The sequence below is a fragment of the Mesoplodon densirostris genome, chromosome 1, assembly GCF_025265405.1.
Source record: "Mesoplodon densirostris isolate mMesDen1 chromosome 1, mMesDen1 primary haplotype, whole genome shotgun sequence".
NCBI classification, from domain to species: Eukaryota; Metazoa; Chordata; class Mammalia; order Artiodactyla; family Ziphiidae; genus Mesoplodon; species Mesoplodon densirostris.
In genome coordinates this window covers 148305604-148332974 of record NC_082661.1, presented here as the reverse complement: position 1 = coordinate 148332974, position 27371 = coordinate 148305604, and the positions used below count along the sequence as shown (strand labels likewise).

General features: G+C 35.7%; 1 protein-coding gene across 6 annotated transcripts in view; it reads right to left on the bottom strand.

Moving 5' to 3' along the window:
* Window positions 1-27371, bottom strand: part of NFXL1 (nuclear transcription factor, X-box binding like 1) — a 55411-nt gene that overhangs the window by 16305 nt on the left and 11735 nt on the right. For all 6 annotated transcript variants that reach the window (XM_060091216.1, XM_060091225.1, XM_060091198.1 and 3 more), the window contains 10 exons: window positions 26964-27078; window positions 25478-25602; window positions 24498-24620; window positions 20995-21085; window positions 12523-12643; window positions 12133-12292; window positions 11302-11393; window positions 5345-5366; window positions 4782-4922; window positions 1870-2036 (listed from right to left, as the gene is read on the bottom strand). In XM_060091216.1, coding sequence (XP_059947199.1) covers window positions 1870-2036; window positions 4782-4922; window positions 5345-5366; window positions 11302-11393; window positions 12133-12292; window positions 12523-12643; window positions 20995-21085; window positions 24498-24620; window positions 25478-25602; window positions 26964-27078 — 1157 coding nt within the window. The remainder of the gene's footprint in view (window positions 1-1869; window positions 2037-4781; window positions 4923-5344; window positions 5367-11301; window positions 11394-12132; window positions 12293-12522; window positions 12644-20994; window positions 21086-24497; window positions 24621-25477; window positions 25603-26963; window positions 27079-27371) is intronic.

Here is a 27371-nt window from a genome sequence, read left to right as displayed (position 1 = left end):
TCTGCGGAACAAGACAGTAAAAAGGGAATGTACCCTTTGGAGATGACATGACAAAGGGAAAAAGAAAAAAGAGAGGGAAATTTAGGACCCTGAAAGACCAAAGAAAACAACATCTTGGGACTTCCCTCGTGTACCAATGGTTAAGAGGTTAAGACTCCCGTGCTTCCACTGCAGGGGATACGGGTTCAATTCCTGGTCAGGGAACTAAGATCCCTCATGCTGAGGGGCACGGCCAAACAAAACAAAACAAAACAAAACAAAACAAAACTACCTCTTCTCATCAGTCATCACCCATTAATAAAGCAAAATTGTCCTCTTAACTCTCCCTACAAAACTTATAAAACTAAAAATTATAATTTTTTAAAATTTCAACAAAATAATTTTAATATTTAAAAAGAATAAAATTTGGGCTTCCCTGGTGGCACAGTGGTTGAGAATCTGCCTGCCAATACAGGGGACACAGGTTCAAGCCCTGGTCTAGGAAGATCTCACATGCCGTGGAGCAACGGGGCCCGTGAGCCCCAACTACTGAGCCTGCGCGTCTGGAGCCTGTGCTCCGCAACAAGAGAGGCCGCGACAGTGAGAGGCCCGCACACCGCGATGAAGAGTGGCCCCCGCTCGCCGCAACTAGAGAAAGCACTCTCACAGAAACGAAGACCCAACACAGCCAAAAATAAATAAATTAATTAATTTTTTTAAAAAAAGCAAAATCCATAAAAGAAAAAAAAATAAGGACTAAAATTTTAAAAAAAGAATAAAATTTGACTTTCCAATTTAAAGCATGAGCCCAGAGTATAAGAGACAAAAACAAATTTAAGATAATATTAACAGGCATTTTTCTGCAAGTATTTATGCTCAAAAAATCAGACATAAACTCATATTCTCAAATTTAATCTGAGGGCTTCCCTGGTGGCACAGTGGTTAAGAATCTGCCTGCCAGTGCAGGGGACGTGGGTTCGAGCCCTGGTCCGGGAAGATCCCACATGCCATGGAGCAACTAAGCCTGTGCACCACAACTACTGAGCCTTCGCTCTAGAGCCTGTGAGCCACAACTACTGAAGCCCGTGCTCCTAGAAACTGTGCTCTGCAACAAGAGAAGCCACTGCAATGAGAAGCCCATGCACGGCAATGAAGAGCAGCCCCCACTCGCCGCAACTAGAGAAAGCCCATGCACAGCAACGAAGACCCAATGCAGCCAAAAATAAATAAATTTTTAAAATTTATATATAAAAAAAATTTAATCTGAGTAAAATATACTTACAAAAAACCCACTTTATAGACTTAAGTGAAATGGAGCTGAACAAGTTAGGTTAATTACATTTGATCATGATTAAACAGAAAAAAATGTAATTTTTTTCTCCCTCTATATAATCCACAAGCAAAAAATTTCATTTTTAAGTAAGGAAAATATAGAGGTCATATGCTAGTATGATAAATGCCACAACAACAACATTTGTAATAAACAAAAGCTACCTTTTAAATCTATGATTTAAAAATTGTGCCTAAGTAACTATGTGCAAGTCAACTTTTGATCCAACAAAACTCTGACACTGTTATTTGAACAATCTGCTATAGGAGTGCTTCTCCTGTTTTTTTTTAAAGCAAATTTTTTTCTAACAAAATCTTATACAGAATCCCCAAGTGGAAAAAAGCAGAACTGTCCTGGTTGAAATCAAGGTAAAGTATCTAGAAGATGAAATAGTCTACATTTCTTTCTTCCAGATCTCTACTGGAAAATCTAGGTCTCCAGCCCCTAAGGACCACACTGAAAAATATTCCTTAAAGTATTCTATAAAGGGTTGTGAATTAGGAAAATATACCAGTTAAAATCATTTTAGTAAAACAAGAATATTTCTTCAGTCCACTTACCTACATTCCACATAAAGACTTGTGATCTTGCAGTGACATTTTACTCTAAGCATCTGAACACAGGGAGGACACCCTCCAGGGTGACATGGCAAAACACACGGATGAGGACAACCTGGCGGCCGTGATTTAGAGCACCCTTCTTCACATTGAAGGCATTCTGGGCCAGCCTGATAAGTATGAAGGAAAAAGTCATCTAAATACAGAAGTCTAACATTTCTATATATGTTAAAGTTATTAAATTTATATATCCCATTAAAAGAAAGTACTTCTGTAGCTCTTAGAAATACAGTTAATAAAATGGTGCCATGCTTTCACTCTTTTAAAAATATTCAAAATGAATAATAGTAAGATCATCAATAGGACCATTATTCACAAAGATTTTTATGTCTACAAACCTCATTTGATCAAACTGCCTCACCTTTAAAATGGACTTGTGATTACATGAAGCATCCCTATTAAAATGTAAATTACTTCTTAGTCAGTGGCAGAAAAAAAAAAGAGAGTAAAAACATTTTCCACCCAAGAAGCATGATCGTCACCTAGCTAAAAAAGCAACACACAGGCTTCCCTGGTGGCGCACTAGTTAAGAATCCGCCTGCCAATGCAGGGGACGCAAGTTCAAGCCCTGGTCCGGGAAGATCCCACATGCCGCGGAGCAACTAAACCCATGCACCATAACTACTGAACCTGTGCTCTAGAGCCTATGCTCCACAACAAGAGAAGCCACCACAATGAGAAGCCTGCACACCACAGCGAAGAGTAGCCCCCGCTCGCCACAACTAGAGAAAGCCTGTGCGCAGCAACGAAGACCCAGTGCAGCCAAAATTAAATTAATTGATATAAAAAATAAAATTAATTCTCTCTCTTTCATAACCAATTTTAAAAAAATCACTTGGGAATCTTGTTAAAATGCTGAGGCGGGGCCTGAGATTTTGCATTTTTAACAAGATTCCAGGTGATGCCAATGCCACTGGTCTGCAGACAACACTCTGAGTGGCAAGGGTCTGTAACATACATAATATAGAAGAAATGCATGTGTATATCTATGTATGTGTTACTATGTACATATACATGTTTTCTTTTTTATTCGTTTTTGATGACAGACTTTCCTCAAAGAGAAAATATCCTCATTCTTCTTTCAATCAGTCAAAAAATATTTCAGCCCATGTTTGCTTGTGAAATATACACCATTGCGATTGCCATCACCTTCACACCTTTCCCCAGTTAACCACATTCCCACTCACTACAGCCAATGAATTAGGGTTGTATTTGCTGCTAATGGTATCAATCAGAGCCATCCCACATAAGAATAGTATTGACTGAACTGAGATCTGAGGGTAAGGCAAGGGAAGGAGAGAGACTAGAGCAGAGGTAAGAAGCAAAAGAGCTTTGATTTCAGTTAATTCAATAAACATTTATTGAATACCTGCTGTGTTAAAGGCTCTGTGCTATACCTCAAGGTAGAAACTGCATTAAAAATTCCAAAGGCATTTGGGTCAAGAGAGACCTATTAGGAGCCTTTCTCCAGTGGGTCTCAATTGAGATGTTACAGTAAGGAATTAATTTTTAAAGTTTCTGAATTATTTAACCTTTAATACATAAATTAGAATGATTGCAAAGTTATCCCCCAAAATAATATAATTTCCACTCACTTACATTGCAGTAGCCTTCCCTGAGTGGGAGATAGGGTGGATTTGTAGCTAAATTGAGAAGAATTGCACATAACTTATAACCCATATTTTACCACAGGCACTGACTGCCTAGGAAGCCATGTTGGGGTAATCCAAGGTAATTCCCCAAACATGTCATATCACTTCTTAAAATGAGTTTTTTCTGATTCATCTGATATTCTGGAAGTCTAATGGAGGAAAGCCATACAGCAGCTATTCTCTAACTAGTTAAAGTGGTTTTGAATCATTATGTTAGTTTGATTTTATAATTCCAATATCTTTTTCATTTTATCATGAGAACATTTTTATTGAGGATCAAGGCATGACTCAGTGAAGAAATTATAAGCAATACGATTAACATATATATCTGCACATGAGGAAGAATGATACTATAGACATTTATGTTGTCATGCATTACAATTACCAAATCAAAGACCAAAATAACTAATAATGCAAGTAAAATTTTCAATAACACAATTCATAGTAATAATTTAAACACTTGTAAATGTAATGTTACTTAATAATAAAATTAAGCTTAAAATCTTTGGCTTATTCCTCATTAAGCACACTTGTTAATATTATTAAGATTCCCTATAGAATGGAAACCTAGGAAAAAACATTATTTTAAAAAGAAAATTTAATATTAATTAAAATTTGATTAGCTACATTTGTTTTTCCTTGTGAAATGGCAATTTTTAGACATCTTTGAATGGTTGATTTCTCATATGCTTGTAAAATGCTTTTAGTAAATTTCACATAACTTATACATATCCCATATCTGTGATGGTATTTACTTCCAACAAAAGATTGAGAATTTACTAAAATTGTGAACATCTACCCCATGTATTAGGTATAAAAAACAGCTGAGAGCAAATGCTCCAGACTAAACTTAGAGATATAAATGGATAGCAGTAGAGGTGATACTGCTACTTACTATCTAAAAAGAGACACAATTTCTGTACTTTTATCATAAAATCAAACCCTATGTATTAACCCAGGTATAGCAGGTAAATAGTACCAAATTAAAAGGCATATTATTATGAACTAGCACAAAGGTACAGAGAGATATACACCAAGCTGTTAAAGTTGGTTGTTTGAGGAAAGGCAAGGAAGGAGAAGGGATGAGGGCAAGAAAAAGGAAAGAGAAGTTATAGCAAAATGGAAAATATTTATGGCAAAATTATTGAAAAAAATGTTTCAAGCATACTGTAAGCATGTATACATTCAACCCAAGGACATTACCTTGTTTTTGTCAGTGCAGGAATCAATTTCAGTTACTTTGTGGCACTCTTTCATACATGTATGATTCTGACAATCTAAGGTTCGTCCACAAACTCTCCTACAAGAGTAGGGTCCTACAGTGTGGCATGGTAGTGGGCTCACCTTAAAATTTAAGAAAAAAAGGAAAATGAGCAACACAGACACACACACACAACCTTTTGGAAGCATGTTTCAAAAATGACTCTGTTATCATTTGAGAACAAGTTTCATCTAATACATTTTCATTAATAATTGTTATTATCAAAATCAAAGTAACCTATCCAAAAAAATCCAAAGAATGAATGCCAAGAAGCAAAACATTCTATTCCTAAAAGGGAAACTCAATGTAATGATTCTGCAGTGAATGCATATACATAGGCTAATTCTCAAATAAAAGCACTGTGTATTTTAAAAATTAGTAGACAAACTCTTGTACTCTTTAGAGCACTAAAAAGACAATACATTGACTGTTATTTCTAACAACCATCATATAGAAGAGGTACATAGATTACAAGCTTTACTTAAGGTTTGTGCCTGTAACTCACCTCATGCTTCCCAAGACATTCCCTGCAAGAAAAAAATAAAATGAAATGAAACATTATACAGTCTTCAAAAAGAATATTTTTAAAGCAAAGATGCTAACTCTACTAGTTTTTTTGTTAAGAATAAAAAATAAGCAAATAGGTTGCAGGATACAAAGTTAATATACAAAAGCCAATTGTTTTCCTACATACCAGCAATGAATGACTGGAATTTGAAATTAAAAACACACCACCGTTTATACTAGCACACACAAAAATGAAATACTTAGATATAAATCTAACAAAATAAATACAAGATTTATATGAAGAAAACTACAAAACACTGATGAAAGAAATCAAAGAAGATCTAAATACATGGAGAGATATTTCATGTTCATCTATAGAAAGGTGCAATGCTGTTAAAATGTCACGTCTTCCCAACTTCATCTAGATTGAACATAATTCCAATCAAAATCCCAGCAAGTTATTTTGTGGATATCAACAAACTGATTCTAAGGTCTATATAGAAAGATAAAAAACCCAGGATAGCCAGCACAGTACTGAAGAACAAAGGCAGAGGATGGACACTACCCAACTTCAAGCCTTACTATAAAGCTACAGTGATCAAAACAGTACAGTACTCGTGAAAGAACAGACAAATAGATCAATGGAACAAAACAGAGGGCCCAGAAATAGACCCACACACACATAGCCAATTGATCTCTGACAAAGGAGAAAGGCGATCAAACGGAGAAAGGGCAGTCTTTTCAACAAACGGTTGGTGCTGGAACAAAGGAACATCCACATGGAAAAAAACACAAACAGACTTTATACATTTCACAGCAGTTAATTCAAAATGGATCACAGACCTAAATGTGAAATGCAAGACTATAAAACACAGGAGAAAATCTAGGTGACCTCGAGTTTGGTGATGACTTTTTAAATACAACACAATCCATGAAAGAAAAATGGTTACGTTGGATTTCATTAAACCAAAAACACTTTAATAAAAACAGGTTAAATGAAAACACAAGCCACAGACTGGGAGAAAATATTTGGAAAACACATATCTGGTAAAGATCCAAAATATGTATCCAAAATATAAAAGAACTCTTAAAAACTCAATAATAAGAAATTAAACAGCCAATTAAATAATGGGCAAGATTTGAGCAGAGAACAGACACCTCACCAAAGAGGATATACAAATGGCAAATAAGCATATGAAAAGATGCTCAACATCATATGCCATTAAAGAACTGCCAATTAAAACGAGAAAGCACTGCACACCTATTAGAATGGCTAAAATCCAAAACACTGACAAGAGCATTTGCTGCTGGCAAAGACGTAGAGAAACAGGAACTCTCATTCATTGCTGGTGAGAATGCAAAATGGTACAGCCACCGTGTTAGTCTGGCAGTGTCTTATATAGGTAAACATAGGCTTACCATATGATCCAGCAATAGCACTCCTAAATATTTACCCAAATGAATTGAAAATATATGTCCACACAATAACATGGACATATGTTCTGTGAACATGAACGTTCACAGCAGCTTTCTTCATAATTGCTAAAACCTGGAAACAACCAAAATGTCCTTCAATAGGTGAATGAATAAACAAACTGAGGTATATACATACAATAGAATACTACTCAGCAATAAAAAGAAATGAGCTATCAAGCTATAAAAAGACATGGAGGAAACCTAAATGCATATTATCAAGGGCAATATGCTAAAAAGGCTATATACTGTGGGATTTCAACTATAGGACATTTTGAAAAAGGCAGAACTATAGAGAGAGTAAAAAGACCAACAGTTTCTAGAGGCTTGAGGGCTGGGGAGGTGAGGGATGAACAGGACGTTCTTAGGGCAGTGAAACTATTCTGTATGGTACTGTAATGGTGGATACGTGAGATTATGCATTTATCAAAACTCATGGACCATACAACTGAAAAAGTAAACCTTTACCAAGGTAAACTATAGACTTTAGTTAATAATAATGTAACAATATCAGTTCCTCAACTGTAAAAAATTCTACTCTAAGAAAGAAATTATATTACCTGGACAGTTCATGTGACAAATAATATTTTTCAACACATACTTCATAGTAATAATTTTGTTATACATGCCATTGAAAAATCATTATATCAGAGTTAGAAGGATCTTTATACATATGTTTTTGGTTTTTAAACTGAGATAAAATTCACATACCATAAAGTTTATACTTTTAAAGAGTACAATTCCACACTAATGTAAGATATTAAGGGTAACTGCGTGCGTGTGGCAGGACCATATGGGAACTCTTTGTATTTTATGTGAAATTTTCCTGCAAACCTAAAAAATCACCTAAAAAAAAAGTCTATTTAAAGAAACAAAACAAATATTTCATTTCCCTTTCAAGGGACTGGTTTAGCAATTGTCTTGTGATCCTATTCTGGCCAGTGAAATGTGAAGAGTTTTACTATGGGGCTTCTGGGAAAGGTTTCCTCAGTCTTTAAATAAAGAAGAAAATGATGATTGAAGGCTTAAACGGTGTCCATTTCTCCCTTTGGAAACTTCACTAACTGGATGGGAAGTTTACCAGAAGGGCAAGTAGCCTGAGAGCGAAGAGGACACACTGAGGATAAAATGTAAAGACAGAATCCGGGCCCTTGACGATAAATCACTGAATCAACCAGATTAACCAACCATGAAGCAGCAGTTCTCCCTCCAGTCTAACTGTGCAAGGCATAACAATGTCGCTTTTTATTTAGGGTTTTTGTTACTTGAAACAAAAGGCACCCTAAATGATACAGCACATATTATGTGTTATATGCACATGTTCAGAATTCTTTTATCACATGGCCAAATTATTATTAAACGTAATGTTATTTTTAAAACAAGAGGTCAAGAAAACAGGAACACTGTACTCTAATAAGAAATCATATTAACTGGATAGTTCATGCGACAAGTAGTATTTTTTAATATATCCTTTACAATAATAATTTTGTTAGACATGTCACTGAAAAATCCTATCAGAATTAGAAGGATCTTCATATATGTTTTTCTCCTTTTTAAAACTGAGATGAAATTCACATACCATAAAATGTATACTTTTTATTAAAGAGTACAATTCAGAGGAGTTTAGTATATTCACGAGGTTGTGTAACCATCACCACTACTTAATTCTAGAATATTTTCATAACCCAAAGAGAAACCCTGAAACTACTAGAAGTCACTCCCCATAGTCTCCTATCCCCAGCCCCTGCAGCCACTACTCTACCTTCTGTCTCTGTGGATTTGCCTACTCTGGACAGTTCATATAAATGGAATCAAACAGCATGTGGCCCTTTGTGTCTGGCTTCTTTCATTTAGAATACTGTTTTCAAGGTTCATCCACGTAATATGTAAACGTGTCGGTAATTCATGGATTTTTATAGCTGAATAATATTCCATTGTATGGATATACCACATTTTGTTTATCCATTCATCAGTTGATAAAAAATTGTTTTCACTTTTTGGGCTATTAATAATAATGTTGCTATGGACATTCATGTACAAGTTTTTATGAATCTATATTTTCAGTTCTCTTGGGCATAGTCCTAAGAGTAAAATTGCTGGGTCATACAGTAACTCTATGTTTAGTCTCCTGAGAAACTACCAAACTGTTTTCCAAAGTAGCTACACCACTTTACATTCCCAACAGCAATGTATAATGGTTCCAACTTCTCCATATCTTCACCAACACATCATATGTCTTTTTTATTTTAGCCTTCCTAGTGGATGTAAAATGGTATCTCTTGGTGGTTTTGATTTACATTTTTCTAATTAATGATATTGAGCATCTTTTCACGTGTTTACTAGCCATTTGTAGATCTTCTCTGGAGAAATATCTATTCTAAGTCTTTGACCATTTTTAAATTGGATTGTCTTTTGGTCTCTCAGTCTAAGAATTCTTTATATATTCTGGATAATATACAAGATATATGATTTACAAACATTTTCTACCATTCTGTGGGTTATCTTTTCAATTTTTTGATAGTGTCCTTAAAGCACAATTTCTTGATAATGTCCTCTGGCTTAATTTTCATAAAGTCCAATTTATTTATCTTTTCTCTTGTTGCTTATGCTTTAGGTGTCATATCTAATAACCAATGCCTAATCCAAGGACACAAAGATTTACACCTATGTTTTCTCCTAAGAGTTTAATAGTTTTAGTTCTTACTTTTAGGCCTCCGATCAATTTTGAGTTACTATTTATGTATGTTGTGAGGTAGGGGTCTGAGTTCATTTTTTTCCATGTGAATATCCAGTTGTCCCAATACCATTTGTTGAGAAAAGCATTCTTTCCCCCATTTAATTATTCTGACACTCTTGTCAAAAATTAATTGACCATAAGTGTATGGATTTATTTCTGGACTGTCAGTTCTATTCCCTTGATCTTTACGTCTATCTGAATGCCAGTACTATAGTCTTTGGTCTTCTTTAATTTCTGACAACAATGTTTTATAGTTCTCAGTGTACAAATCTTGGATTTCTTTTATTAAATTTGCTAAATAAACAAAACGTTTGTTCTTCTTATGGAACTGTTTCCTTAGTTCAATTTTCAGATTGTTCACTGTTAGCGTACAGAAATAAAATTGACTGGGGCTTCCCTGGTGGCGCAGTGGTTGGGAGTCCGCCTGCCGATGCAGGGGACATGGGTTCATGCCCCGGTCCGGGAAGACCCCACATGCCACGGAGTGGCTGGGCCCGTGAGCCATGGCCACTGAGCCTGCGCGTCCGGAGCCTGTGCTCCGCAACGGGAGAGGCCACAACAGTGAGAGGCCCGCGTATTGCAAAAAATAAAAATAAATTAAAAAAAATTAAAAATTGACTTTTGTATATTCATCATGTTTCCTATAAACTTACTGAACTTATTTAATATCTCTAATAACTTGTGAAGATTCCTTAGGATTTTCTATATACATGATCATGTCATCTGAAAATACAAATAGTTTTACTTCTTCATTTTCTAGTCTAATTGCTCTAGTTAGCACCTCTAATATAGTATTGAATAGAAGTGGAAGAATAGACATCCTCGTCTTGTTCCTGATCTTAAGGGGGATAGCTTTAAACTTTCACCATTAAGTGTGATGTTAACTGTGGGTTTTCATAGATGCTCTTCATCAGGTTGAGGAAGTTCTCTTTTATCCCAAGATTGTTGAGTGTTCAAGAAAGCATGTCAGATTTTGTCAAATATTCTTCTGCATCTATCAACTGTCCTTTATTCTATTGATAAAGTATTAACAGTGATTGATTTGAATCAATGACTGATGAATGAATGATTGATGTTGATTCAACTTCATATTTCTGGGATATACCCCACTTGGTCATGATGTATAAATCTTTTTACATGTTGCTGGATTCAGTCTGCTAGTATCTGGTTAAGAATTTTTGCATCTATATTCAAAAGGGATATTGGTCTGCAGTTTTCCTGTGATGTTTTTTCTGGTTTATTATCAGGGAAATAGTAGCCTCACTGAATGAGACAGGAAATATCCCTGCTTAGTGAACCATTGGTGTTAATTCTTTAAATGTTTGGTAGAATTCACCAGTGAAGTCACTGGTCCTGAGGTTTTCTTTGTGGTAAGTTTTTGGTTACTAATTCAGTCTTTTTACTAGGTATATTCAGATTTTCTACTTCTTCTTGATTCAGTTTCAGTAGTCTGTGTGTTTCTAAGAATTTGTCCAGTTATCCATGCAAACAGTAACCAAAAGAGAGTAGGCGTAGCTATACTGACCCATCAAACTCTAGCTGGGGAAAATGACTCAAAAAAGATATCTAGAGGAGCGTTTTAAGCAGTATACAAAATATATTTGGAAAAGAATGAAACAGACTACTTTATAGGCTAGGCCCGAAATAATGATGAACTGAAGAAAGAAAAAGGGGAGAAGTTTCTCAAGATATACTTTGAACTATGTCAAAAGATTTTTTTTAAAAGCTAAAATTCTAATACTTACATAGGAATAGGCACTTGACATGGAGGACAAGGCAATGCAGTCTGAATAAATGCTGGTTCAGATGGCTGTTCCCAAGGGCCTGAAGGCTGGTGCTACAAGTAAAATAAATAACAATTTTTAAGTCAGAGGGGTTAAATCATATGGTTGATTTCAGGATCTAAGAAAACAGTTCCACGAATCCTCTGCTCAAGCCAGTTGAAATTTTTTCAAGTACTCAACAAATTGTGCTTATTGAAATATTTTATTCCATCCTTAAATTCTATCAGATTGTTCCCCTCTAACACGTTTATATTAAAAATTGAGCCAGATTCCAGTTTTTAAATGACAGAACAAAGGCAGTATAGACTCCTTCACTTCTCATAAGCCAAAAGAATAAAACACAGAATTGTAAAATCCAAATTCCACCAACAGAATTTAATCTCCATTATTTTGTTCACTGTTGTCTCCCCAGCACCTAGAAGAATGCTTAACACATAGTAAGAATTCAATAAATATTCACTGAATACGTGAATGAATCTTTGAGGAAACCAGGAGATATTTATAACCCTAAACTACAGTATATGAAGGAAGACTGACAAACTCATCTGTATGATGATTATAACATGACTATCACACTGTACTTGCAAATATTTGTTTATTGGTTTCTCTCCTTTTCTATATTGTGAATTTCTTAAGATAAAAACCAAGTATTATTTACCTTATACCCCAGCTCCTATCACAGTGTTTAATACCCAATAAGTACTTAATCATTGCTTGTTGAAATGACTAAGTAAAATTAAGAAAATATGACCCACAGCAATGCATTATGTCTTAATAGTACTGTTCCCTTACCCTGCCAGTTTGCTTTATTAATGCTTGATCATGACATGGAGCAGGACACAAGTGACCACATTTCTCCAAAACCTTTCGGCAAGGTTGATGACATGGAGGACAAGAGCCAAAGTGACAGCGATGTTTTTCTTGACTTGTATGATGGCAAGTTGGTGGTCGACTAAATCATAAAGTACAATTTTTAAAATTACTTTTGATCATTGAACAATTATATCTAAAGTGCAATCATCTATTTATATACCTTCTAATTCCACACAGAATGAGCATACTGTGAATATTAATATTTTAGAACATTAAAGCAAAATTGAAAATACTAACAAAATGCAAAATCGGTATGACTTTAAATCTGTAAGACAACAGATATAAGTCTGTACAGAGCTTTGTACTAACCTGCACTGCTCTTTGCACTTGGGGGGTCTTGTGGTACGTTCTCGGCCACAGGGTACTGTCACCTTTGTATTACCACAATTGCACTTCACATCTACAGTTTCTGGGCAGGGATAACAGCTACCTGAAAAAAAGGTCTGAAACTTAAAGAGAAATTTCCTTAACTACCCAAATTCCCATCAATAGTAGAATCAATAAGTTTAGTATATTTACACATGGGATACTCTAGGATGAGAATAAATGAATGAACCTCATACATATAACATTGAGCAAAAGAAATCAGACACCATGAATATACAGTATATGATTCCATTTATGTAAAATAAACAGGAAAAACTAATCTATGCTGTTCAAAATCAGGATGATGATTACAAAGGACACAAAAAGTTTGGGAAATACTGGTAATGATCTGTTTAATAATCTGAGTTCTGGTTATATGGTTACGTTCAGTTTATAAAAAGTCATCAAGCTGTACACCTGCAATTTGTATACTTTTCTATGTCTACACCGGTACTTCAATAAAAAGTTTTAGAATTTTCTTTAAAATTTGCTAAAAGTTCTGTTCTAAATAACAAATTTAACACATTACTCATTCAAAACTGCACCAGCAAAATGGAGCTAAGTCTTTGGAAAATCTAATTTAGCAATCATCTTTTTGGCTTAGTTTACATACATCTACTGAAGTACATTAATTTTAGATAAATTCTCCAATAAGAGTGACTTCTCTCATAAGGTTATTAACAAGTACAGTCAATTTTCCATTACTCATGCTTTGTGAAAGACTCTAAAATCTCATTTTAGGCTATAATTCCAAATACTTCTAAATATTTCAAAAGGAAACATTTTTAGGGTTTCAGCTTTTTACCTTCTTTTGTTATGGGTAGAAATACACAAAGACCAATTGAAAAGGAATCTTTTTAAACAGGCTATAAAGTTCTCTCCAAGGCTTTGACATCATCCTAAGGGCTTTCTTCCCACTCTAGTTTTCCAAATAGGCTACCCCATTAGAAATGAAATAATAAGAAAGGAAGGGCTTCCCTGGTGGCGCAGTGGTTGAGAGTCTGCCTGCCGATGCAGGGGACATGGGTTCATGCGCCGGTCCAGGGAGATCCCACATGCCGCGGAGCAGCTGGGCCCGTGAGCCATGGCTGCTGAGCCTGCGCGTCCGGAGCCTGTGCTCCGCAACCGGAAAGGCCACATTAGTGAGAGGCCCGTGTACCGCAAAAAAAAAAAAGAAAGGAATAAAGAGTCTTCAACTAGGAAGTAAGTATCTCAAGAAATTGCTGCCTAGGTGTCAGGACCAAGCAAAATACTGAATAGCAATTAACCTGATAAAACAGATTAATGATGAAAAATAGTCTGGTTAAAGCCTCTATTAGTTCAAAACAGTTCCCTAAAACAAAAAGAGGTTAAGAATTTTGATTCAAATAATGATCGCAGAAAAAGAAATAAAGTAAAAAGCACCACAGGGAAAAAGCACACGTGTATTATACAAATTACCAAATTTATACTTCAGAGTTTTGATAAGTATAATCCAGTAAAGTATTATCTTGATGGTAATGCAAGCCAAGTTATCCTGACTCACATGATCAAACTTTATTTTGGCCTTTCCAAAAGAAAATTTGATGTCACATTTTTAAAAAAAATTAATAGTGATATTTATGTCAGTTCTTACTCAGCACATTATATTAATTTCCATACTTAACAATGATAATTTTCATTCACCTTCAGCAATCAAAGAGAAACTAATCAAACATAACCTTTTTGCTGCCCTAAACTACAGCATCACTTTTCCTTTTTTAAAATTAAATCTTGAGAATAAGGGATAATTTCCCTGAACAGTTTTCCTAATGAACTCATTACAGACACCTGTACAACATGACATTAAATTCAAGTAACTTCAGTGATAATATTTTTTAAATGAAAAAGGAGCATACAGAGTATAAATACAGTGACTAGTGGGTCAAAAGTCCAGTAATTCTAGAACCATAACGATAGAAGGCCTAAGTTCTAAAGAACTATAAGTCAAGCTTTCGTACATTCACAGTGCAAACATGCAGATAGCACCCTCTCCCTATTAGTTACAGTACAACTTTGATTATGAAGGTATCTAGAATAATGGAAAATGACATAAAATAATGATTCTATGTATCTTATGTAACTGAGCATTAAACAAATGGTAAGAGTTGCACAACGGTATCTTCATACACTTTCCATTAAGGTAAATTTTTTTTAGGGGCTAATAAGTTTCTTTTTTAAAAAAATAAACATTCTGCCAAAAAAAATTAATAATAATTGAACCTGGATCTCATCAAACCTCTAGTCCCACTAACAGTTTATAGAAAATACAGAGGAAAATGTCAAATAATACCACGGAGATGCAATCTGCAAAATCCAGACTCTGTGAAACTAAATAAAGCAACCTAGTTTCTTAAACAAGTGACAAAGGAAAATATATAAAAAGATGCAAAATTATAGAAAAAGAGAGAAATTACAGATTCATAGACTTTAGAGACATCAACCAACTACAATGTCAATCTTATTAAGGTTTCTGAGTCATACAAACTGAAGTAAAAAATGAAGGCATTTATGAGACAAAAAGATACGTGAACACCAGATATTTGCTGATATTAAGAAACAGATTAACTATTTTCAGGTTAAGACTCCATCTTTCAGAGTTGCATATTGAAGTATTTATGGGATTTGCTTCAAAATAATACAAGAGGGGGATATACTTTCAACATTTCTCCACTAAGTATGATGTGTGCTCTGCCCTTTTTGCAGATACTCTATATATCAGGTTAACGATGCTCTCTTCCATTTCTAGTTAAGTTTTCATCATATATGGATGCTGAATTTTATCAGCTGTTTTTCAGACATTTACTAAAATGATCTCATTTCTCCTTTAATCTGTTAATGTGATGGAAACATGTTATTAGATTTACTAATCTTAAACCAACCATACATTAGTGCAATAAACCCAACTTGGTAATGATAGATTAAGGTTTTGGATAGCTAATACTGTAGTACCAGATAGCTGGATTTGAGTGGCAAAAACTTTAATATTTTACAAACATGTTCATGAGTTAGAATGGCCTGTAATTTTCCCTTACTTTCCTTGAAAGATGATATAATGAGCTGGAACACATTCCTTTTTTACATACACTATCAAATAGTTCACAAAGAGATTAAACTTATACATACTTTAAATGTTCATTTGTTAAAAATCATGTGTAAAAATCAACTAGGCCTGGTGTTTTCTTGGTGAGAAAATTCTAAACTACTGATCCAGTTTCTTTTATGGTCATACAACTAGTCAGGTTTTCAACTTAAAGTGAAGGCTATGTTTTAACAGTGGCCTCCAAGGCCCTATACATATTCTCCTTTCCCCAGCAATCATTTATCCCACCACCTCTCTGACCTCATTTCCTAACATGTGTCCCCCTGAGCAACCACTTCAGTCCTCCTTCAAATGTTCCTGTCTCAAGGCCTCTGTAATCAAACTACCCCATCCCCATTTCCCCAGGGCTTGATCCCTACTTCTCTCAGGATTCCCCACACATGTCATTCTTTCAGAGTCCTACTCTGACCACACTATATAAAACAGTATATACCATCCCAACTATCACAATTTTAATTTTACTCTAATTTTCTTTCTATACTTGTCACTATCTGATATTCTATATTAATGTGATTATTTGTGTTCTAACTGAGGGAGAATAAAAATATAAGCTCCATAAAAGCAGGTACTTTGTCAAAATTGTTCACTCGTAATTCCAGTGCCTGGTACTCAGTAGACACTCAAAAATACTTATTGAATGAATTAATGACTAACTTTAGAATGTTAATGAAATTCAAATTTAGTGGGTCAGTGATATAATATGACTACAAAAGGAAATAAAATCCTTTTACATGAGAACCAAAAAACTAGTTCTAAACTTTACAATTTAAAGACACCTGGGCTTCCCTGGTGGCGCAGTGGTTGAGAGTCCACCTGCCGATGTAGGGGACATGGGTTCATGCCCCGGTCCGGGAAGATCCCACATGCCACGGAGCGGCTGGGCCCATGAGCCATGGCCACTGAGCCTGCGCGTCCGGAGCCTGTGCTCCACAATGGGAGAGGCCACGGCGGTGAGAGGCCCACGTACCGCTAAAAAAAATAAAAATAAAAAAAATAAAGACACTGACATTTTTGGATTGGGTTGTTTGTTTCTTTGATATTGAGCTGCATGAGCTGCTTGTATATTTTGGAGATTAATCCTTTGTCAGTTGCTTCGTTTGCAAGTATTTTCTCCCATTCTGAGGTCTGTCTTTTCGTCTTATGGTTTCCTTTCCTGTGCAAAAGCTTTTAAGTTTCATTAGGTCCTGTTTACTTTGGGTTTATTTCTATTTTTCTAGGAGGTGGGTCAAAAAGGATCTTGCTGTGAGTTATGTCATAGAGTGTTCTGCCCATGTTTTCCTCTAAGAGATTTATAGTGTCTGGCCTTACATTTAAGTCTTTAATCCATTTTGAGTTAATTTTTGTGTATGGTGTTAGGGAGTGTTCTAATTTCATTCTTTTACATGTAGCTGTCCAATTTTCCCAGCACCACTTATTGAAGAGGCTGTCTTTTCTCCATTGTATATCCTTGCTTCCTTGATCAAAAATAAGGTGACCAGGGCCTCCCTGGTGGCGCAGTGGTTGAGAGTTCGCCTGCCGATGCAGGGGATACGGGTTCGTGCCCCGATCTGGGAGGATCCCATATGCCGCGGAGCGGCTGGGCCCGTGAGCCATGGCCGCTGGGCCTGCGCATCCGGAGCCTGTGCTCCGCAACGGGAGAGGCCACGACAGTGAGAGGCCCGCATACCGCAAAAAGAAAAAAAAAAAAAAAAAATACGGTGACCATATGTGCATGGGTTTATCTCTGGGCTTTCTATCCTGTTCCATTAATCTATATTTCTCTTTTTGTTCCAGTACCATACTGTCTTGATTATTGTAGCTTTGTAGTATAGTCTGAAGTCAGGGAGCCTGATTCCTCCAGCTCTGTTTTTCTTTCTCAAGATTGCTTTGGCTATTTGGGGTCTTGTATGTTTCCATACAAACTGTGAAATTTTTTTGTTCTACTTCTGTGAAAAATGTCATTGGTAGTTTGATAGGGATTGCACAGAATCTGTAGATTGCTTTGGGTAGTATAGTCATTTTCACAATGTTGATTCTTCCAATCCAAGAACATGGTGTATCTCTCCGTTTGTATCATTAATTTCTTTCATCAGTGTCTTATAGTTTTCTGCACACAGGTCTTTTGTCTCCTTAGGTAGGTTTATTCCTAGGTATTTTATTCTTTTTTCTTGCAACAGTAAATGGGAGTGTTTCCTTAATTCTCTTTCAGATTTTTCATCATTAGTGTATAGGAATGCAAGAGATTTCTGTGCATTAATTTTGTATCCTGCTACTTTACCAAATTCATTGATTAGCTCTGGTAGTTTTCTGGTAGCATCTTTAGGATTCTCTATGTATAGTATCATGTCATCTGCAAACAGTCAGTTTTACTTCTTCTTTTCCCATTTGGATTCATTTTATTTCTTTTTCTTCTCTGATTGCTGTGGCTAAAACTTCTAAAAGTATGTTGAATAATAGTGGTGAGAGTAGGCAACCTTGTCTTGTTCCTGATCTTAGTGGAAATGGTTTCAGTTTTTCACCATTGAGGACGATGCTGGCTGTGGGTCTGGCACATATGGCATAAATAGACATTTCCCCAAAGGAGATATACAGATTGCCAACAAACACATGAAAGGATGCTCATCATCACTAATCATTAGAGAAATGCAAATCAAAACTAGAATAAGGTATCACCTCACACCAGTCAGAACGGCCATCATCAAAAAATCTACAAACAATAAATGCTGGAGAGGGTGTGGAGAAAAGGGAACCCTCTTGGGTGGGAACTGTAGGTTGGAATGTAAACTGATACAGCCACTATGGAAAACAGTATGTAGGTTCCTTAAAAACTAAAAATAGAACTACAATACGACCCAGCAATCCCACTACTGGGCATATACCCTGAGGAAACCATAATTCAAAGAGTCATGTACCACAATGTTCATTGCAGCACTATTTACAAGAGCCAGGACATGGAAGCAACCTAAGTGTCCATCGACAGATGAATGGATAAAGAAGATGTGGCACACATATAATATGGAATATTACTCAGCCATAAAAAGAAACAAAGTTGAGCTATTTGCAGTGAGGTGGATGGACTTAGAGACTGTCATACAGAGTGAAGTAAGTCAGAAAGAGAAAAACAAATACCGTATGCTAATACATATATATGGAATCTAAAAAAAAATGGTTCTCAAGAACCTAGGGGCAGGACAGGAATAAAGACGCAGACATAGAGAATGGACTTGAGGACACGGGGAATTGGAAGCTCAGACAAAGTGAGAGAGTGGCATGGACATATATACACTACCAAATGTAAAATAGACAGCTAGTGGGAAGCAGCCGCATGGCACAGGGAGATCAGCTCGGTGCTTTGTGTCCACCTGGAGGGGTGGGATAGGGAGGGTGGGAGGGAGATGCAAGAGGGACGAGAAATGGGAATATATGTATATGTATGGCTGATTCATTTTGTTATCCAGCAGAAACTAACACACCATTGTAAAGCAATTATACTCCAATAAAGATGTTTAAAAAATAAATAAATAGGGCTTCCCTGGTGGTGCAGTGGTTGAGAGTCCGCCTGCCGATGCAGGGGACACGGGTTCGTGCCCCAGCCTGGGAAGATCCCACATGCCATGGAGCGGCCTGGCCCATGAGCCATGGCTGCTGAGCCTGTACGTTCAGAGCCTGTGCTCTGCAACAGGAGAGGCCACAACAGTGAGAAGCCCATGTACCAAAAAAAATAATAAATAAATAAATAAATAAATAAATAAAAATAAAGACACTGACAAATCAGAGAACATCCGTAGGGAAATGCCTATGGTGTAATATATCTGCCATTTTTCCTAATGGGGAGGCAATATGGTATAGTGGAAATATTATTAAAGTTTGGGTTCACATCCTGACCCTGCAACTAGTTCTATGACCTTGGGCCAACAGTCTCTTTGCCTGCTTCCTCCTTATACAAAACAACACTAATACCTTCCAGGATTCCTGAAAGGATTAAGACATTAAGGGAGATATCTAGTATCCACCTAATCCCAAAGGAAGACAACAAAAAACCGTACAGTAGTTTGTCCCAGGTCACAAAGCTGTTATTGGGTTGGCCAAATTCGTTCAGGTTTTTCCATAGATATGGAAACACCCAAACAAACTTTTTGGCCAACCCAATGTTAAGTTCACCTTTGACTCAGGACCTCTTAATTTAAACCCATGCTCTTTCCACTACCTTATACTATCTTTCAGTAGATTCCATTTCATACCAACATACTCCAAATGAGTAAAGTTAACTCAGTTTTCAATCTCTAACTTAGGCACCCCTGAGACCCTTTCAGGTGGTCTGCAAGAACTTATATACATAGATTAGAATTTTCCAGAAGCTATATGACAAGGGATTATCACAACAGGTTGAATGCAAAAGCAGATATGTGAATCCAGCTATCTTCTATTAAGCTAGACATTAAAGACATTTGCAAAAATGTAAAACAGTATCATTCTTCTCACTAAAATTTTTTTTTAGGAAGTAGCTATTTTTCACAAAAAAGTTACTGTATTAAGATGTAATGGGGGGGCTTCCCTGGTGGCACAGTGGTTGAGAGTCAGCCTGCTGATGCAGGGGACACAGGTTCGTGCCCCGGTCCGGGAAGATCCCACATGCCGCGGAGCGGCTGGGCCTGTGAGCCATGGCCGCAGAGCCCGCGCGTCCGGAGCCTGTGCTCCGCAACGGGAGAGGCCACAACAGTGAGAGGTCCCCGTACCGCAAAAAAAAAAAAAAAAAAAAAAAAGATGTAATGGGTACTATGGTACTATTTTTCAATAAAATAATAAATATTATATTTTAATTTAATTTCAAATACAATAAATATCAATAGATAAAATCCACATTAACTAAAGGTCTTTGGGTCCAAAAAGAGTGTAAAAGGTCCTTGAGACCAAAAATTTTGAGAACCATTGGACAGAATATATCCAATCCTTTACTAGACTTAATTTCATATCAATGTCTAAAATTCAAAATAGTACTGAAAAACCTATTAATTAACTTAAAAACTATGTGGGGAAGGTTGGGTAGAAGTAAGGAGACAACATGGTATTATAGAAGAACAGAAGTTTATATTCAAAAGGCGTGGGTTCAAACCTTGGCTATAATGCCTTACTAGATATTTCCCTAAGTAAATCCTCTTCAGCTTAAATTTCCTCATCCATAAAATAAAGATAGTGGCAACTGCTCTAACTTCTCAAAATTGCTAAGAGTAAGATAATAAATATGAAAGCTCTCTATCAACGAGAAAGCACTATGTAAATATAAACATAAAATTACAGCTTTTGTTAAATTTTACCTCTATGGCAGACAGATGGACACTTATGGTTTCTACATCCTAAAGTCCGTCCACAGTTTTGATCACAAGGTGGACAGTTTCCAGGGCAACACTGAAGGGAAAGCAATACATAAAGAACAGGTAATTTGAAAACCGTACGTAATATGAATGTCATTACTAGTTATTCACAGAACTTAGGGAAATCAAAAGATAGTTCTTTTCACTATAAGGATAAAAGTATTCAAGAATATCAACATTCTTGTGTAGAATACGCTGTACTAAGAACTTGTAAGTTTAAATAGACAATGACCTAATTTAGTGAAATCAAGCTAAATTTTCTTGCCCTTTAGTTAATTATTCTATGACTTAAAATAGTTCCATAAGATAGTTCCTCTTCTACTTATCTACACAGAAATTGATAACATTAACCACAGGAATGGATCTGGTCAAACCCTACAGTCAATTCAGGCAAATAGTCTGGCTATTTTTAAAATTTAATTACAATAAAACCCATTCAATATATAGATTAGTTTGGCAGTTATTTTCAAACCAAAGAATCAGAGACTAACTAAAGGAAAGAAGGAGAGATAGGCTAACTGCTTCTAGCGCTGTTTTGTTACTCCCTGATTTCCAATCTGTGAGAAATATAGCTGCCTATGTCCTGTCCCAATTTTCATTCATGAACACGAGGCAACTACTTAAAGTTACATCTTGCCATTCTAACTCCTTGACAAACTTTGGAAAGGAAATACACACTAAAATTGTCTTAAAGAAACTTGGGTTTGTAACCTACTTCAGAAAAAGTTTCATTATATAAAAATAGCTCAAAATAAAATACACATTATTGAAAAGCAATTAAAAGTTAAAATAGTTCATTCAATTAAGCAAATATTTACCAAGTAATACTATGTGCCTATCACTTTCCCAGTGGCAGTGGGAAAAAAAGAAGGTTATGTGGTCCACAACGTGAATAAGCCTTTAGATGTTTGTTTCTCACCATGATGAGTAATAATGACCAGATTTACTCTCCTGCCTTAAACAACTAGAAAATCAGACAAAATATTTGAAACAGCAGTTTTTAGACATTAGACAACTAGGCAGCACAGGACAGAAACCCCTATGAGAACAGAAACAAACAAGGTGAGTCCTATGATAGCACAAGCTTAGACCTGGACACAAGGAGAAAGATCACAAGCAGAGTCCAGTGGTCTCACCAAGTTGAGGAGACAAAATTCATAATTCAGAGAGGCAAGTGTGGTTAGAATTTGTGGAGAAGTGGTAGCACAAAGCATAAAGTTTATAATGTCTGGAAACCAGTCAAAAGTCACCTAGCAGTAAAGAATAACCCAAAGGGAAAAGAAAACTCAATCAACAAAAATAGACTCAGAAATGACAGATGACAGAATTAGTAGATAAGGACATTAAAATAGGCATTTGAAGTATAACCTATTCACTTATATTCAAGAAGACAGAAGAGAGCATGAGCATGAAAAGGACAGACATGGAAGATATAGAAGAAGTCACAACTCCAAGTCTCAGAGATGAAAAAATACTGTCTGAGATGAAGAAACACAGGATGGGATAAACAATGGGATTAGACAATTCAGAAGAAAATTAGAGAACTTGAAGACAAACAATATAAGCTAACATTAAATATGAAAAGTAAAAGGACTAAATAATAAATGGAGCATCAGTGACCTATGGGACTTCAAGCAGCATGACATACCTGTCGCTGGAGTCTCAGAAGGCAATGGGTGGGGGAAATATTTGAAGAAATAAAAATTGAAAATTTCACAAATATGATTAAAACTATAAAGACATACAAGAAGCTCAAGAAAAATTGTACTAAAGAAACATGAAGAAAGCTATATAAAGGAACATCACAAATAAATTACTGAAAACTAATGATAAAGAGAAAAATCTTTAAAAATAGCCAAAGAAAAAAGATACATTACATACAGAGGAACAAAGATAACAGAGATAGTGGAGCAACATGTTTAAAGAATGGGAAAAAAATTGTCAAACTAAAATTTTACACTAAAAATATTTTTCACAAACAAAGGCTAAAGACAGTTTACAAAAGTTGCAAGAATTCATGATGAGCACTACAAGAAATGTTAAAGGAATTCCTTCAGACAAAGGAAAATGAAATCAGATAGAAACCTGAATCTATATAAAAGGATGAAAAGCACCAAAAATCATGAGTTTGATGATAAATATAAAAGACTATTTACTTTTTCACACTCTTTAAAAGATACCTGTTTAAAGCAAAAATAAAAACAACATATTTGAGGTTTATAAAATACATGGGTATAAAATGTGTAAGAATCGAATAAAGGAGGTAAAATGGAATTATTGAAAGACAACACTCAAACAGAAGACACAAAAGAGGGAAAAGAAACAAAGAACAGATGAAAAATAGAAAATAAATAGCAAAATGACAGACCTAAATCTAACCATTTTATTCAAGGTCACAATAAATGTAAACGATCTACATCCAAATTAAACGATAAAGATTTAAAACAAAATAATTATCTAAATAAAACAATTATCTAATTGCTGTCTATAAGAAATCCACTTCAAATATAAAGATTTGAATAAGTTGAAAGTAAAAGAACGGAAAATACAGACTGTATGAACACTAAGCAAAACAAAGTTGAAATCACTATATTTAATAGATTTAAGAACAAGGTATCTTAGTAGAAATAGAGGGATAATTCATAATAATAAAAGGGACTCAAAAAAACTTCAAATCTACAGACTCAATAAAATTTTCCATTTGACCTTATACTGAACCAAGATTCTATAAATAAGATCTGAACAGCAGAAGTTAAGTCTCTACCATGCCAAACAAACTACCACTAACACTGCTATGATGTTTTAAAGTCAGAGAACAGGGACTTCCCTGGTGGTGCAGTGGTTAAGAATCCACCTGCCAGTGCAGGCGACATGGGTTCAAGCCCTGGTCTGGGAAGATCCCACATGCCGCAGAGCAACTAAGCCTGTGTGCCACAACTACTGAGCCTGCACTCTAGAGCCCGCGAGCCACAACTACTGAGCCCGCGTGCCACAACTACTGCAGCCCGTGTGCCTAGAGCCTGTGCTCTGCAACAATGAGAAGCCACTGCAATGAGAAGCCCGCACACTGTGACAAAGAGTAGCCCCCCGGTCGCCACAACTAGGGAGAGCCCGTGCGCAGCAACGAAGACCCAATGCAGCCAATAAATAAATAAATAAATAAATAAATTTTTTTTAAAAAAAATAAATAAAGTCAGGGAACAGAAACAGCCAAAGAACCAAGTAGAAGGAATTATGCATAGGACAAAAAGAGACCCTTGTTATTTAAAAACCTTGGTAAGATTTCCCACTAATACAAAAAACAATGTAGAATATTTATTAGTATTTCATATGGAAAGCAAAGAATATGCCTAAGTATTTGAGGAACAAGTCAAGATGGCACTTATCATGGGCCCAAAGACGAAAAATCCAAGAGAATTCTAAAATCAGTTTTCCAAGCTTATTACCTTTCTCCTACACTGATGCTTCTGACAGTCCCGCATCTTAACACACTTAGTTTCACAAAGATACGGTTTATGACACGGCATTCGTTTTGTATGCTTTCCACAACGACAATGCTTCTCCACTTCCTGGAAGAATCAAATAAATGCTATTAAAATTGACTTTCGTTGACATGATTTTTTTCACACTGCAATCTCTATAATTACTAAAAAATAAAAGAGAAAAGTTTAAGAGTGTTTCGTATGAAAGACTTTTAAAAAAATAAAGAATTTCCTAAGACATTTGTTTGTTCCAAAAAGATTTCACAGAATGTCCATTATTAAATTTAGTAAAAATTTGATATTAAATAGTAAAACAACACATGTTAAAAATCCCTTATGTCTAGTTACACAATAACATCTACACATCTAGTTTCAGTAAAACAAGGAAACTGGATTATCTAGTAGTATGTCAAAACCAGAATGACATCTAGGCATTTTTCCCCTATCATCCTTAGGCCTAATTCACCATTGCTTTGAATATCTTCTGAGAATAAACAACCCCACACTAGTCTATAAAAATGACAACATTCAGGGCTTCCTTGGTGGCACAGGGGTTGAGAGTCCTCCTGCCGATGCAGGGGACACAGGTTCGTGCCCCGGTCCAGGAAGATCCCACATGCCGTGGAGCGGCTAGGCCCGTGAGCCATGGCCGCTGAGCCTGCGCGTCTGGAGCCTGTGCTCCGCAATGGGAGAGGCCACAACAGTGAGAGGCCCGTGTACCGCAAAAAAAAAAAAAAAAAAAAAAAAAAATGACAACATTCAAACTTTTACCAAGCAAAACAAAAAAAAAGGTAATTTCAGATTTAATTGCTGGCATACTGTCCTGCTTCATCATAAATATTAGATCATGACACAGATGTTTATGAAAACAATTACAAAACAATCCCACTTGACATATTATGACAGATAGCTGTTAGAAGTAATCATTACAGGACATGACTAACTTGTCTACACGTTTCACAAGGACCTCGGTGACAACGCTGTGAACATCTGTGGATTCCACATTCAAGTACTTTGTCACAACTGTCTCCACAAGTTGGTACATCTTCTGTACAAGGCAAAGAAAACTCTAGAAGCAGACCAAAAAAATCAATATTAAAAATAACATACATTATTATAAAATAACGTGCCATGTACTTTTGGATTCCTAGAGAATGACAGGTCTTTCAGACTATGAACTTTTGCATCTACATATTTATTGAAAAGTTAACTTTAAAGAAAATAACCCCTATATTTGTAAAGTTTATACTTTTTAAAAAGAATTCGATACATGACAAGTTACCATTCTCAAGAAGCATATTTTTATGAGCTAACTACTTCAGAAATACTTTTCTAAAGAAATGAGTAAGCCCATGTAAACCACTATGAAGAATTCTACAATATACAGAACAATTTAAAAAATTTGCTCTAAACAACCTCATAGGATGGAGGAAAAAAAAAAGATCTAGACTTAAAAACTATGAAACTGACCTTTAACATAAACATAACAAGTGTTTGCAATAATCTTATAAATATGTGTGCTGGTATTGGTGCTGAGTCAAGAAAGTGAACTCTAACTATAACCCTTCTATGCCTTTATCTCAAAGTAGCCCAAACTAAATTCACCTATAATCTAATACCCAACAATAACAATAGCTTATCATTATTAGGTTTCCTTTATGTGCTGGCCACTATACTAAATACTTTACGTGCATTTTATCATTTAATTCTCACAATTATCTTATAAAGAAAGTACTATTATTGTCCCCATTTAACTTGAGAAAACTGCAGTTCTTGAAGGTGGGATTTGAACCCACATACGCCTAGTCATTTTTTTCTTTTTTTCAAATTTTAGCAGAGATTTATTCATGGACGGAAAAAATGAAAGGGAGAAGGGGAGAGGAACTAAAACGAACACATCTTGGAACACTTACATTCATCATAATCTTATTTAAACAGATTTACATGTGTCCACACGCTATTCAGAATGGTGACCCTTGGATAATCGAAGATAATGAATCTCGAAAAATAGCCTATTATTTTCACTCTACTTCACAGTTTTTTTCTGGGTTTTTTTGTCTGTTTGTTTGTTTGTTTATCAGCATGCAGAAGAGTTTATTGACATTTACTTCCCCAAATGACTTTTCCTCACTGGTTGAAAGAACTGGGGAGTTGGGAGGGGGTACAGATGGAAACCAAAGGTACACCTTCAATGTGCTTTGATGGACTGAAAAGTGGTTGGTCTGAGATTGACAAGCCCCCCATTTCAGAGGCTCAGGAAGTTTGGGCCCAAAATCTGAGTTCTTAATCCACAATGCTATATTCTCCTCTCATCTAAATGTACAGAAACTTAATATCAAATTTGTATTATTATTGAAACTACATTATGAGCTCCCAGAGAAATCTAATTTAATTAGGAAAGTACTCTAAAGGTTTTTTAAAAAGTCTTACTTGACTTCTGACAGGGACAGAACCTTTTCCCAGATCGAGGACATTCTCCACAAGCACCTACATGGCAAACTTGCTCACACGTATGATTACCACATGGCAGTGTTTTCCCACATACCTAAAATAAAATGCAATAAGCACTAACGACTTAAAAGTTAACAAAAGACTTTGTACATGACATAATCATTTCTCAGTCACAAATAAGCAACTTGTTTAGATTCCTCAAATTATTATGCTTTATATCTTACATAGGTATCATATGTATATATGCATAAGCATATACATACACATTTCTTATGTGCCAGGGAGTATATTTTTAAAATGTAATAAAGGAAAAAGAACATGCAGTTTCACATGGTCATCCACCAAAGATTTCCAAATGGTACTAAAACCATGCCAATTCTAAGACAA